Genomic DNA, 14,264 nt, shown 5'->3' on the forward strand with positions numbered 1-14,264 from the left:
TGGCTCAGAGAAGAGCTTGAGAATTACCCCGTGGTAATCGGAGCACTAGGTGAAGTCACTCCCAAGCTAGGCAAGTGGCTCCAGCAGATCACAGGAACAACATCGGAGATCTCTGTCCAGAAGAGTGCAGTCCTAGGAACAGCTAAGAGACTGCGCAGGACCCTCAAGCTCCCAGGCCTCTGGTAGAGGACCCGAGCTTGAAAGAAAGACTGCCGCAGGGGCGAGTGGGGAATTTATAAATAAATGTGTATATATATGTATATATATATGAATAAATACATAATGTGTGTGTGCTCAAATTTTGTTTTGTCTTTTTTCTTTTTATTGTTTTATTGGTCCAGAAGCTCCAGTGGCACAATTGGTTAGTACACTGTACTTATATTTTAATTGTTCAAAATTTTTTAACGATTTCATTGTTGTATTTATTTTGAGTAATTTAAACAACATAAAAAAGAAGAAACAGTTACTCCTTTCCGTCAGTTAATCATAAACTCGTTCATTTGAAATGGTTTAAACTTTAGTGTACAGGGTCAAACTCTGCCCATTCATAACACGTCTCTCACACACACACACGTGTACTGTAATCAAGTTCTTCCTGGGCTCCATAAGAAATCTTTGCACTGTGATAACACACCATAAAAAAGCACACACAGTAAATAACTGTGACACATGTGCGTGTGTGTGCATGTGAACATGTTTATGTTCATATTTTTGCTGCATTCCTGAAGGAGTAGTGCATAATGGTAAGCCCCAGCAGCATTTGGTGTCTGCCTCCATCAGTCGTCATCACCCTCCTGTTTTCTCTCTCTGAAGCTTTTTGTGGTGAATGAATTGATGACATTCTTACCTGCATATGACCTTTTAACCCTGACTGTAAACAAACATGATTCAACTGAAGTATCACCAGTGAACAGGTCCTTCAGCCTGATAGAAACCATCTGTGTGAGTGAGCTCCGGCCTGTGAGGTCATCCTGCACAGGGTTGAGCCCTCATTCGTCATCCCGAGACAGTGTGACTCCAAGTGTACTCCTTTGTCAGGGACAGGAGCTCATCTCAGTGAACAGGTGCACATACCTGCAGCAGGGTCAGTTTCCTGCTCCAGCTGTGAGAGCAGAACTTCACATCTGCCTGCTGACGGCCACAAACAGTCACAGCACCTGTTTGTCCTCTGATGCGCTTCAGTCGTTTTTATTGTTTTTGATGGTTTTATATATTTTTTTGTTTTAAAAGATTTTCTGTTGTTTTTGTTGTTTATGGCGTTTTTTTCATAATTTTATTGTTTCTGTTCTTGTTTATTATTTTATTTTTTTTGTTGTTCTTTTTATTGTTGTTCTTGATGGTTTTATTGTTGGACTCTGACAAGTGACGTGACTTGATGGCATCACTTTTTGCCCTGCTGTTTGTCACCTGACTCGTCATTACAAAAAGTCTACGACGTGGCTTCCGAGGCTCTGCCCCCTCATCAGGAGTTGCCCTCTGATTGGTGATTCGTTTTTTCCCTTCAACCTCCTCTAAGCTTCGTAAAAACGTCTTGACGTCACTGCCGGAAGTGGCGGCGTAGTGGCGCAGAGGCAGACAGTGAGAACTTGAGCTGAGCGACTTTTTTTCCTCCTCCTTCTTCTTTCTGTGGTTCTTCTTTGGGTTTTTCCCCAGAACCTCTGAGTTTGTTGCTTCGGAGCCGACGAAGGAAGAGAGCAGGAGGAACCTCCGGATCTTTTCCAGGTGAGCTGACCTGAGTTTGATTCGTCGGAACTCTGCCAGTGACCTCTGCTGCAACGCGCTAGCACATGACTGGCGGTTGTACGAGACTCCCTGCAAAAAAACTTCAGTTTAAGAAAGGTGAGCTTTAACGGTAAACGGGCAGGTCCGAGATCGGAATCAGCAACCGGGTCGGAAACGGGAGGTTTGCGTGATTACTCCGGCTCTGTGCAGCCCTCCCCTCAGAGTTCAGGTCCTTGTGAACCCCCCCGCTGTGTGACGTGAATACCCCTCAGATCCGCTGTCGTGGCCGCCCGCTTTGCTTCCAGAATTCCACAGATTTCAAAGGGAGTTTGGTGACGAACTGTGATTGGCGAAGGCAACACGCAGCGGCACAGCAGGTGCAGTCTGCCACGTGCACGCGCGTGTACATGGACACGGCGGCTGTAAGTGGCCAGGTGTCCTCAGGGATTCCACTCACCTGAGTGTCTGTGTGTGTTTTCGAACCCTGCAGTCAGCTGAGACTGGATGTCACCTGGATGGGTGACGCTACGTCCAGATGAACAGAATCAACCTTTTGGAATTCTGTGTGTCTTCTACACGCGACAAAAACACTTGGATCATAATCCGACAGAGAAGAAGAAACAAACCTGACGTCCTCAAACCACGGCGTGACCTCAGATAACATCACTGTGAAGACACCGAGACGGTGTTTTCACAGTGATGAACACGCACGCGCGCACACACAAACTCGTTTTCATATGTTCGTGAGTACATCTCATTGACATAATGCTTTCCCTAACCATCTAAACGAATGCTTAATCTTAACCCTCAGCCTAAACCTAACCATAACCCAATTGTAACCCTGACACTAAAACCACATTTTGAGCTTCACAGGCATTTTGTCCAATTTTCTGTCCTCACAAAGATGTCAAAACATGTACACACACACGACTGTAGAACCGGTTGCTCAGAGTTATGCTGGGAACATACTAGAGGTGGAAGTCACCATACATCCCACGATACGATATTATCACAATATTTAACGCATGATACGATATTATTGCGATTTTTAAAAAAATATTTTGCAATATTCAGATTCTGTACATATAGTTAAACTTTATCAATATTAATTTAATCTAATATCAAAGTCTCACACTCAGTCTTTCTCTCATTTCAGTCAGTTTTATTGTTGACAAACTGAACGGTTTGTATTACAGTCTAGTCCAACTTAACTGAATGCAGCCATCTGGTACAATTATAGCTATTCTGAACTATGCAATTTATGAAAACTATGCAGCCCCTTCAGCAACTGAAGAATTTGAAAGTAAATTAAAACAAAATATAAATTTACATTAAATAAAAAAAGTTTTAAACTTAATTAAAATAAAACATGTCTTAAATTAAAATAAGTAAACTGTCATATTTATTGCTGCCAAAAAAAGTTAAACACATTTGGACAGTGAAGGAATGTCAGGATTTTTGCTCAGAAAAAGGATCAACATGCTCTGAGCATAAAAACCTTTTTTGTAACAAAATATTGATTTCTGCTGTCCCTGTATCGATACATTATTAGCAAACAAAATATCACGATACTACACAGTATCGATTTTTTCCCCCACCCCTAGAACATACACACACTCTCTTTGTTTCTGACTGTAGAACCAGTTTCTCAGATTTATGTTGGAAATACACACACACACACACACACACACACACACACACACACACACACACACACACACACACACACACACACTCTCTCTCTCTTTGTTTCTGACTGTAGAACCAGTTTCTCAGATTTATGTTGGAAATACACACACACACACACTGACACACGAGTGCACACACACACACGAGTGCACACACACACACGAGTGCACACACACACACGAGTGCACACACACACACACACAGACACGAGTACACACAGACACGAGTGCACACACACACGAGTGCACACACACACGAGTGCACACACACGAGTGCACACACACACACACACACACACACACACACACACACACACTCACTGACACACGAGTGCACACACACTCACACACGCAGTTTCAAGAGGTCAGGGAAGTTCTGTAGCCTGTCAGACTCCATGCTGGCAGCTTTGATCTTAAACCAGAGAAGCTTTGGTGTGAAGAAGTCCAACATCACATTTGATCTCAGTGAATGTGAGAAAAGGAGTGCATGTTCAACAGGATGTATCATTTTTAAATATAATAATACAATGCTGCTGATAAAGATAATGACATGAAATCTTCCAGGATAAATTAATAAATGTGTAAAATTCAGAGAAAGTTCTGGTTCTGGTAGCTTATTACACAGATCCTCCTGTAATTACATAACTGAAGAGTTTCCTTTACTATTGTTTTCTTGTGGCTCTGACAGAAGGACTTTTCTGTCATTCAGTTGTTTTTCTGTTATGTATTTGCTGTGGTGTTGCGTGAATGAGAGTGGGAGGAGCTCTTTACCAGCAGAAAAGCTGTAAAGCTTCGAAAATACAGTTAAAAGTCCAAAATCCCTGAACTCCACGCAGACATTGTTCAGATATACCAGTGCCATCCAGTGAGCTAGACTGCAGTCTTTGCCAGTCTGATTCTGGCCCCCGGGCCTTATGTTTGACACCTGTGTTTTACAGGAATCAAAGCAGAAGACACACACAGGGATAACCTCTGATCTCTGCCCTAAGTATTGCAGCAGCTCCTGCTCGCCTGTCAGTAGATTGCAGAATTGATGCAGTCCTGATGTCTGATCACTGCTGACTGTGCGCACACGGTGAGTCAGCCATCAGGTGTGGGTCAGCGGTGTTGGTTATGATGATTGATTTCTTCTGATCAGGTGTTTTGGAGGTTGTTGTCGTTTTACCTGCCAGCTGATTCTAACCTCATGTGTCTGATTCTTGCTGTGTGACCTTTGACCTCCATAAAGTCACACCTTTTTGGCATGAACCCGCCATGCTCGGGTTCTTTTTCTGTAGGACCTCCTGAACTATGTGAACTGAAATTAAAGTGCTATGTGACTGCTGGGGTCAAAGCTGAGGAGGGTGTGAATGATTGACTGGAGGTCTGCTGCAGCAGCGAGGGCTGGCTTCACTGAGCTCAGTTCAGCTGGTGGATAAGTGCTAGAAGCGATGAGTCACTTTGCTCATCTGCAGGAACAGGATGTGATGTCAGCCGCATCAGGACCAGCAGAGACCACCTAATCAGAGCAGAGCTTTCACAGTGTGGGTAACACTGATGTCCAATCACCTTGCTCCAAACTTCTGTCAGAGCCTTAGAGGAGGTAAAGTCAGCTCAGAGCTTATCCTGCTGAGCTGCAGTCACACTTGTCATTGATTATTGATTCACATTCGATTCAAGATGCCCCTTGAATCACATTCATTAAGTTTGGTTGAATTCTTTAATGTATAATAATACAATCAGAGATGTTCAATCCTGTAAGGCCCCACACTGAACCCTCAGACAGGTGATCCACCTCTCACCTGGATCCAGGTTCATCAAGGTTCCTGCTGTGTGTGCGTGTGTGTGTGTGTGAGAGAGAAAGAGAGGGACAGAATGAAGCAGTCAGAGTTCAGCCTGCTCAAAGCTGATTGGCTGTCTGATGGTGGAGCCAGCCTATGACTGGCTGGAGGTTGTTGTGTAATCAGCTTTTATCTGCTGTTAAAGTCTCTGTGTCTCTCTCGCTGTTTCAGTTTCTTCAGAGCTCGATCACCCGTCACTTTGTCCTGCAGGTAAGAATTTCTAAATAAATTGAGATCAGCCAATCAGAGCACAGGATTCACAGTGAAAACAGCAGGTAAAGATGAAGAATTGAGTTAGTTTTATTTTGAAATGTGTGAAAGGCGTAACATCCTGTGTGGTTGCACCTGCACTGATGGTCACACAGGGGAACGCAGAGCAGTCGACCTGCTGGTGTTTGAAGTGAGACACCTGACCTTTCCTGTTGCCACGCTGAAGCATGAAGTCTTTCTCCCCTTGCGGCAGATGGCCACTCCTCGCTGAGCCTGGTGCTGCCCAAGATTTCTTCCTGTAAAAAAAAAGGAGTTTTTCTTTCCCGCTGTTGCCAAGTGCTTGCTGATTGGTGGGTGTTATTGTAGGTCTCTACCTTACAGTATGAAGCACCTTGCTGTGATTTGGCGCTAAATGAATTAACTTAATACTGAATTGATGTCACAGGAAGTGCCCATTTTGTTCAGAGTGAAAACTGACGTTCAGACCGCTGCTGTGCATTATTGATCAGTTTGAGTCATGAAAAGTTCTGATTGATGCGGTGCTGCAGGCCTTTCAGTCAGAGGTAACAGAGAATGGCATGATTGGCCGATGGATGGTCTGCTGTCGGAAAAGCTGAGAAGCTCCACCTCCTCTGCAAACGTCTCAGATGAAAAGGGCGTCTCCTCGTCCCATCCTGTTTCTTTTTTGTGTGAACTTGAAACGCTGCGCGGTGTCCTCCGTGCCCTCACCGTGCTTCTGTGGACGTTTATTCTGGACAGATATCACAGGTGATGACATCATCAGGAAGCAGGAGTTTCGCTGTGTCCAAACACACGTTTCATGTCTGATCTGACTTCCTCAGCTTTGGAGTATGTCAGTGGGACTTTGCATCTGTGAACCAAGAAAATGTGCCCCACTTCCTGTTTGTGCAGAGAACGCCACGGGAATCATGCGAGGCATCCAGACGAGTTCAAGCGGGAAGAACAACAACAGAAGAGGAAGTGAGAATTCTGGGTTCCCATAGAAACGTGACAGAGATTGGGTTTGATTTGTTCATACGTGCTCTACGTTCAGCTGTTACATGTGCACAGGTGCACGCCTCTTCACTCATCAGATAAACTTTATTGACACCAAACTGCAGCTGATCAGTGATAAAGGTCACATAAGATAAACTTTATTGATCCCAGAGCTGAAATTCCTCCACCACAGCTGAAAATAAAAGATCATTTAAAAATAAATAAAATATAAAACAACAACAAAACAAACGGAGTGGAAAAAACTAAAATGAACCAAAACTAATGTCAGAGAGAGGGCGAGAGACAGAGGCACTGAATAGAGAGAGAGAGGAGGCGGCCTGCCCAAACATGACTTGGGGTTTAATGGTTGCTGATGGCAATTACCAACCTTCCCCTTAATGTTAACGATGCTGTAATCTAATTGGCTGATGGCAGACGCCAGCTCAGAGTGTTCCGACTGGCTGGTTTTGCTTTCCTTAGCCTCGGGGCCTCACGGCCAATCGGATTACAGTGAGGGCGCCTGTTCTGTGACATCAGGCTGTTGCTGAAGTTACAGCTGTTGGCGAACTGATGTGCTGTGGTGATGTCACCAGTGGTCAGTTGGTGTCTGTGCATGGACGAGCGAGGATCGCTGAGGAAGAACAGGTAGGAGAGCAGCTGCTTTAGCTTTATTTTAACCGCACAGGTGAGCTCAGGTGTTGCCGTGCATGGATGCTAACGATGACGCTCAGCTGGAGAGGAGGAGTTGGCATTGAGGAAGATCATCAGCTCGCTCTGAGGCTGGTGAGGGTGGCTTAAACCTGATGCCCCACTGGCGGCAGCTGCAGTGCTAACATGCCACAAAGCAGTCTCGGCGCAGCGGGTCGTTTCCATAGATACACATCGCTCATTTCTTATGCAGAGGTTTGCAAAGGCGACGGTAAAACAGGCTGCAACAGATCTACACAAGGCAGGTCGGTCTACAGATGCAGCGGCCTCGTCATGAGAGCGTGCGTAACTGCCACACCTGAGAGGATTTCAAAGACGACATACGCACCTTGACTGCATCACAGCAATAAACCATAATTTGTTTAATTCCAAACAAAGACTTTCAAATATTCTCTCAAATACGCACCAATAAGGCAGCAGGGCAGGATTCTGGGGGTGGGGCTACTGGTGAATGACAGATGGCTGTAGGAGGAGCAAGCAGCACCCTCACTTAGTGCCTAAAAGCTAAAACAGGGACGGGTGATATCACATTGACATCTATCTTTTATATACAGTTTGTGGTAACCACGAGCATGTGACTCAGTCACATGACCAGTGTTTATTCAGCTTTATAGTTACCACTTCTTTCCGATAATTTCATAATCAGAAGCCAATAAGGTCAGTGATCAATATCCTGATCAGACACGATTCAGACCAGAAGAGCTGTTTCTATACCGTTGACCATAATATTTTATCATACCATGCTGTAGAAGTTACAGGTACCGCTCTGCAGTGGTTTCAATCATACCTGCGAAACAAAGGCGACTGATGTCGTGATTTGGTCTGCTCACACAGAGTTCAGATACTTTAATTTTGAAATGTTCACTAAATGTTCCTGCTTCCAAAGCATTGTGGGAGCTATAGTCCAAAGAGCGTAGTGGTGGTGTTCGTGATGATGATGATGATGATGGTTCTTGTCTCGTCTCACAGCAGCCATGAATCACCACATGAATCACCACATGAATCACAGCACCATGGCCCCGCCCACCAGCTCAGAGCACGACCACGGCTCTGGAGGAGGAGGAGGGGAAGGGAACCATGGAGGTCACATGATGGTAAGAAGTGGGGCTTATCACTGCTAATAACAGGTCATAGATGATGTAGTGAAAGGTCTCTGTGTGATGTCATGCTGTTGTTAACTAGATGATGACATTTTACTTCGGCTACAATAACGTGGAGCTGCTGTTCACCGGTCTGCTCATCAACTCACCTGGAGGTGAGTGATGTCACCGGCACAATTGTGGCTAAGATCCTTTATTTCCTCTGATAATAAACTTGAAGACTTTTTAAATTCTTTTTGTGTGCTTATTTTGTTCTTATTTTATAATTTATAATGATTTTAATATTATATTTACATTTGTAGTTATATCTGTATAGCTTTAGGGTTATGTATAAAAATGCGTTTTGTACTAAATTGAATACGTTTAGTTTTTCAGATTTTTCATTTTATGTAGATTATGATTAAATTTAGACTTTTAGAAATTTTGCTTGCAGTATGAATTTTGAATGTGTTTTTTATAACTGGATCTGTTAACTGTTTGTTAACTCCACCTCCTCTTCCTTTGACGTAATCAGAGATGGTGGGGGCATGTATTGGTGTCTTCCTATTGGCCGCCCTGTACGAGGGGTTGAAGATTGGTCGTGAGGTTCTTCTGCGTCGTAGTCAGGTCAACGTCCGTTACAACTCCATGCCACTCCCCGGGGCTGATGGGACAGTGCTGATGGAGACGCACAAGACGGTTGGGTACGTTGCTAACGGTAACTGTTAAACAGGAGAAGAAGGAGGAGTAGGAGGTGTCGGTCTCTCAGAATTCCTAGTCATTTACCTCATGGTAAACACTAATTTTTACTGATTGGCAGCCAACATTTGGAGGGGGCGGTGCCTCCTGTCATGAGTAACTCCCGCTTCGTGGAATTATTTCCCAGGTAAATGGGTTTGGGTTCTGGTTTTGGTTCAGGTTCTTGTCCTAGGTGGGTCTGTCTGTCTGCTTTGATCAGGCTGTTCAGACTTCTATGCAGCTTCTAATTGCAGGTTCTCATACAGGATGTCCTACACCTGCTAATGGTTTAGTTGACTCAAATGCTAATGTTAATCTAATCATATGCGGGTGGATGTTAAAGGGTTAACAGTGGTGGAGGACTTCCTGCCTGCATGTGGTGTCTTGCTCTGTGACACTGGGAAGCTGATGATGCTAACTGTAATAATTCTAGTTCTGATTCTGGACAGGCTAAAGCTAGTGGTGGGCTAAGTCTTACAAATAAATACATGTTTTGTCTTTGTGAAACTGAACATTAAACACCGTAAGTCACCATAAGACTTTGGTCGCTGTCATTTGTGCATGATGTTAACTTTAAAACATGTTAACTTTATTACTGCTGATGCTAACTGCTAACACTAATCCATGGTAATGTACACAATTTTAGCTTAGGATACTTTTAGCAATCCGAAGATGTTTCAGTCATCAGGTTCCATGCTAACTCTAAGCTTATTATAATGTGTTAAGTGCTATAAGCAAAAGCAATACTAATGCTAACAGGGCTACAAGTATTGAAGGGTAATATTATTTAGCATGCTGATGCTAATGCTAAGTCTTATCTCTTGACCTCTCAGGCAGCGCATGCTGAGCCCTGCCCACTTCCTACAGACCCTGCTGCACATCATCCAGGTGGTCGTCAGCTACTTCCTGATGCTCGTCTTCATGACCTACAACGGTTACCTCTGTATTGCTGTGGCAGCTGGTGCTGGAATGGGCTACTTCCTGTTTAGTTGGAGAAAGGCGGTGGTTGTTGACATCACAGAACACTGCCATTAGCATTCATGCTATTTAGCACTATGAATGCTCGCTAACACTCAGTATTAGCATTCTGGCCTGTGTGCTAATAGAACTAAACACCAAGTTGGCTAATTAGCACGACACACTAAATTACAGCATTACCTGGTAAAAATGGTAATGTCACATCATACTGTAGTTGGCAACAAACGACAAGCTAGTTGTCTTCTGATTGGCCAATTCACTTTTTTTCCCCGTTTTGTTAGCTTAGCATCGTTAGCAGCTCATTAGCTGGGCCACCAATCAGAAGGCAGGATGTAATCAGTTCTTTGACTACTAGGAATTGATTGATTAGGAGCTGTTTTGATTTGTTGTATGTACAGAGCAAATCAAAAGCTTTTTTTTTTTTTGGTTAAATTTTACTTCATGTTTACGTTTTAAGATATTTAGAAAATTATTATTATTATTATTATTATTATCTGAATCAGCCAGTCGGAGCTCGATGTTGATCAAATGAAATTTTAACTTTTGTTTTTGTCAGAAGCAGTCACTTGACTTTGTTTTAAATTGAAGCATCATGATCTGTTTGGCCAGTTGAGTCACCGTTGGCCTTAACGCCGCTGCCACCTGCTGCCTTACTGCTGACTGAAGGTGGGGGCGGAGCCTCGACTCGTTTCACTTCACTTTAAGTCGACATCTTAGCACTTGCCACATGTGCTGATGATGACATAAGAACGTCTCTACTGTTGTGATTACTTTATTTTTGATGGTTCACACTGAGGAGGGTGGAGTTTACATTCTGGACCAATGGGATCGCAGGGATTGCTGGATTTAAAGTCCAACTCCAGCAAAAAGTATGTGGACATAATTTTGGTCACAGGCTTTTTAGCATGTGCACTTACTTCTGGTGCACTGCCTGAGGCTGTGTGGGACCAGCTGGTGTGATCTCGTCTTGTGTTTTATGACGTGAACCCTGTGAAGGAAACTGTTTTATGTGATCGTGTTTTAAATGCTGGAATCAGTAAAAAACTGAATAAAGTTTAAGTAGAAACTTGTCTTTGTTGTCTTTGTGGAGCAGCATGTTGCTCTCCATTAGGTTCACACAAGAGTTTCTGGGTTTTTGTTTTTGTTTTTTCCTCTTTTGTGGCTGTCACATTGTGTGTGTGTGTGTGTGTGTGTGTGTGTGTGTGTGTGTGTGTTGGGTGATATGTAAAAATAAATAAAAAATTTCCAACCGGCAATCATCAGACCAATAACCGGCAATAGGTGATATATTTTTCTTGCACAAAAGTTTTGATGAGAGGAGCAGTGAAATCATGCACAGACTGATTTGCGTGTTTAGAACACAGAAGTCCAAACATGGACAAACAAATTGCACACTGGAGGAGAAGGCACGGACAGAAATGGACTGTTATCTCAGCGAGGAGGTCGTAGATGGAGAAGATGATCTGCTGATTTCCACTGGTGGAAAGGGCATGAAAAACGTTTCCCATTGATGTCACACATGCCATGGAAATATAGCAGAGTGAAGCTGACCCCCCACCCACTTGAAACGTAAAGGCAAATAGGCGGAGCGGTTGGTGTTACATTTGTGCAGGTAAAATTAGCATTTGTGCTGCTACGGTTTCTGAGATATAATGATTTTAATTCTTACGGCCTACGCTGTATAACACCAGTGTCTGTGGCAGTGAGTTTCAGCAGCTGTGGAGTTTTGCTCTTTTATAGAAGACTGTCCACTTTTCTTAGGCTTGCTGCATATTAAGTTTTATTAGTTCAAACTCTAGTAACACAATTTAGTCGGAAGGGTCGATATTTCTTTTGTTACCAGTGCAGAAACGTTTATTTTTTTTCTGTGGAAAACTGAGTTTCATGTGAAGTGATTCACGTATACCTAAATTATTATTATTATTTTTTACATACCCAGTTTGTCTCTATATTTTGTTTTGAATTATATATGTTCATTATTATTAATGTAGCTGTCTCAGAAGAAAATAAAGTGTTTGCTTTCATAGGTTGCCACCTACATGTAGAAAATTGAATATTCCACAGCACCTAGGCCAGGAGTCTTCGACCTGCGGCTCTAAAGCCACATGTGGCTCTCTGGCCCCTCCACTGTGGCTCTTATAAGACCAAGTAAGTAATGTTTTATTATAAAGACAACAAGAAAGGGTTCTGTTAACAGTTAGTTTTTTATGAAATATCTGCATTGACTATTCACAGAATGTACAAGGCTTTTAAAAGCGATTTAATGTTTCTTAGCTTCAAAACTGTTTGCTATAATTTTCAAGTTGGTTGCCCATCTTTCCTAATTTTCAATTTTTATGGAAAGGACTCACTTAAGCTTCATTTTAACAAATACCTTTTTCCGTTGTTAGATGATTCATTTTCTTATAAAATCTAAAGATAAACATTTTTATTTACATTTCTGTAGCTTACACGATACAACAACTCATTTTTTTTTAGATATTTATAAGCGCTTTCTTTTTTTAAGGCTCTAGACACGTTTTGTAGCAGCAGGGGCAAAAGGGGCCCTTTGAACTGAAAAGGATGCTGACCCCTGACTTAAGCCACGAGGTCAACACAAAACAAATACAGAAAGATTATTGACAGAAGAATGGAACGATTACTTTCAAGGCTACAGGTGAAGGTGAATGGGTGTGTAAAGCAAATATACATCAGACTGACAAAAGAGTGTTAAAAGATTTTTAATTTAGAACTTTAACTTTATATGCAAAACTGAACTTACTGATAACACACACTAGCCATTTGAACACATGTAACTGTAATGAACCAAATAAAACAGAAAAATGCAGGCAGCACTCATTATACTGTGTATAACATAGAGGTGGGAATCACCATACATCCCACGATACGATATTATCACAATACTTGAATGGTAAATGGCCTGTATTTATATAGCGCTTTACTAGTCCCTAAGGACCCCAAAGCGCTTTACATATCTAGTCATCCACCCATTCACACACACATTCATTTAATCTAATATCAAAGTCTCACACTCAGTTTTTCTCTCATTTCAGTCAGTTTTATTGTTGACAAACTGAACGGTTTGTATTACAGTCTAGCCCAACTTAACTGAATGCAGCCATCTGGTACAATTATAGCTATTCTGAACTATGCAATTTATGAAAACTATGCAGCCCCTTCAGCAACTGAAGAATTTGAAAGTAAATTAAAACAAAATATGATTTTACATTAAATAAAAAAAGTTTTAAACTTAATTAAAATAAAATATGTCTTAAATTAAAATAAGTAAACTGTCATATTTATTGCTGCCAAAAAAAGTTAAACACATTTGGACAGTGAAGGAATGTCAGGATTTTTGCTCAGAAAAAGGATCAACATGCTCTGAAGTTAGAGCACAAAAACTTTTTTGTAACAAAATATCGATTTCTGCTGTTCCTGTATCGATACATTGTTAGCAAACAAAATATCACGATACTACACAGAATCGATTTTTTCCTCCACCCCTAGTATAACACAGCATGGGGTTGTATTTTGTTCTTTTCAGATGCTCCTGTCACTCCATTTCCCAGGTCATCATAGCACTCCCACACACATGGAGCTCTCCTGCAGTATGCAGTGTAATGCCCCAAACCATCACTGGTCATCTTTCCATGGAAAGCAATTAATTCCCCTTAAAGTGAACAACTTTCCTTGGAGAACCAGGTTGGAGGGAAATTCATTCAATGGAAATTCTGTTTGGTTTGCAAGATCAGTATCAATCCACACGATATCTCCAATGTTGTAGCTGTGAGTAACTGTCCCTGCACAGAGCTCATTTCCTGTGGTGCTGTCTTCTGTTTTGAATTGTGATGGACACAGAGATGGATTGGAGAGTGGCCCGAGGCAGGTAGACTCAGGTAGGCCAAGTCCTGCTTCCACAGCAGTGCCAAGATGTGCCATACCAGACTCTTTGAGAACAGAGATGGCAGGAGAAACAAATGGCACTTCCCTTGTCATCCCTTTGCTGAGGTAGCAGTGCTGTGAAGAGCAGTGTTTGGTAAAACAAACACTTGATATGTTCCTCATTGTCTTAGCAATTACAGCGGAGATATTGCACTGAGCATCGATTTGAATCGCACCAGACCTCAACGAGACAGCTTCAAACATTACACTAAGCAGCTCTGCTCTCCTCCTGTAGGTTTGTTGGGTCACACCATCTGTGGCAATAGCTTCCACCAGCTGCAGGACTGGGTTTTCACTGTCCTTCAGAACAGCACTTTGAAATGTGGAGCTGTCACAGAAGGCACAACAAAAGCACTGAAAAAATGCATCAAATGCACAGGTAT

The 14,264-nt window shown here is 42.5% G+C and overlaps 1 protein-coding gene across 9 annotated transcripts; it reads left to right on the top strand.

The window, feature by feature from the left end:
• The first annotated feature begins 1,533 nt into the window (after positions 1-1,533).
• On the top strand, positions 1,534-11,005 carry slc31a1 (solute carrier family 31 member 1). Of its 9 annotated transcripts, none has more exons than XM_085413231.1 (8): positions 1,535-1,722; positions 4,349-4,485; positions 5,402-5,440; positions 8,114-8,238; positions 8,327-8,399; positions 8,759-8,927; positions 9,044-9,109; positions 9,795-11,005. In XM_085413231.1, exons 4-8 carry the CDS (start codon positions 8,119-8,121, stop codon positions 9,994-9,996), a joined length of 630 nt encoding a protein of 209 aa, XP_085269357.1. In that variant the 5' UTR covers positions 1,535-1,722; positions 4,349-4,485; positions 5,402-5,440; positions 8,114-8,118; the 3' UTR covers positions 9,997-11,005. The 9 variants fall into 9 exon arrangements, with proteins under 9 accessions (XP_085269353.1, XP_085269354.1, XP_085269357.1 ...); XM_085413235.1 differs by having other exon boundaries at positions 8,117-8,238; XM_085413232.1 differs by lacking the exon at positions 4,349-4,485 and adding an exon at positions 5,596-5,790.
• The last annotated feature ends 3,259 nt before the right edge of the window (positions 11,006-14,264 follow it).

Source organism: Rhamphochromis longiceps, linkage group LG7 (assembly GCF_057381845.1).
Source record: "Rhamphochromis longiceps isolate RC_006_pf linkage group LG7, R_longiceps_female_GT1.1, whole genome shotgun sequence".
Classification (NCBI taxonomy): Eukaryota; Metazoa; Chordata; class Actinopteri; order Cichliformes; family Cichlidae; genus Rhamphochromis; species Rhamphochromis longiceps.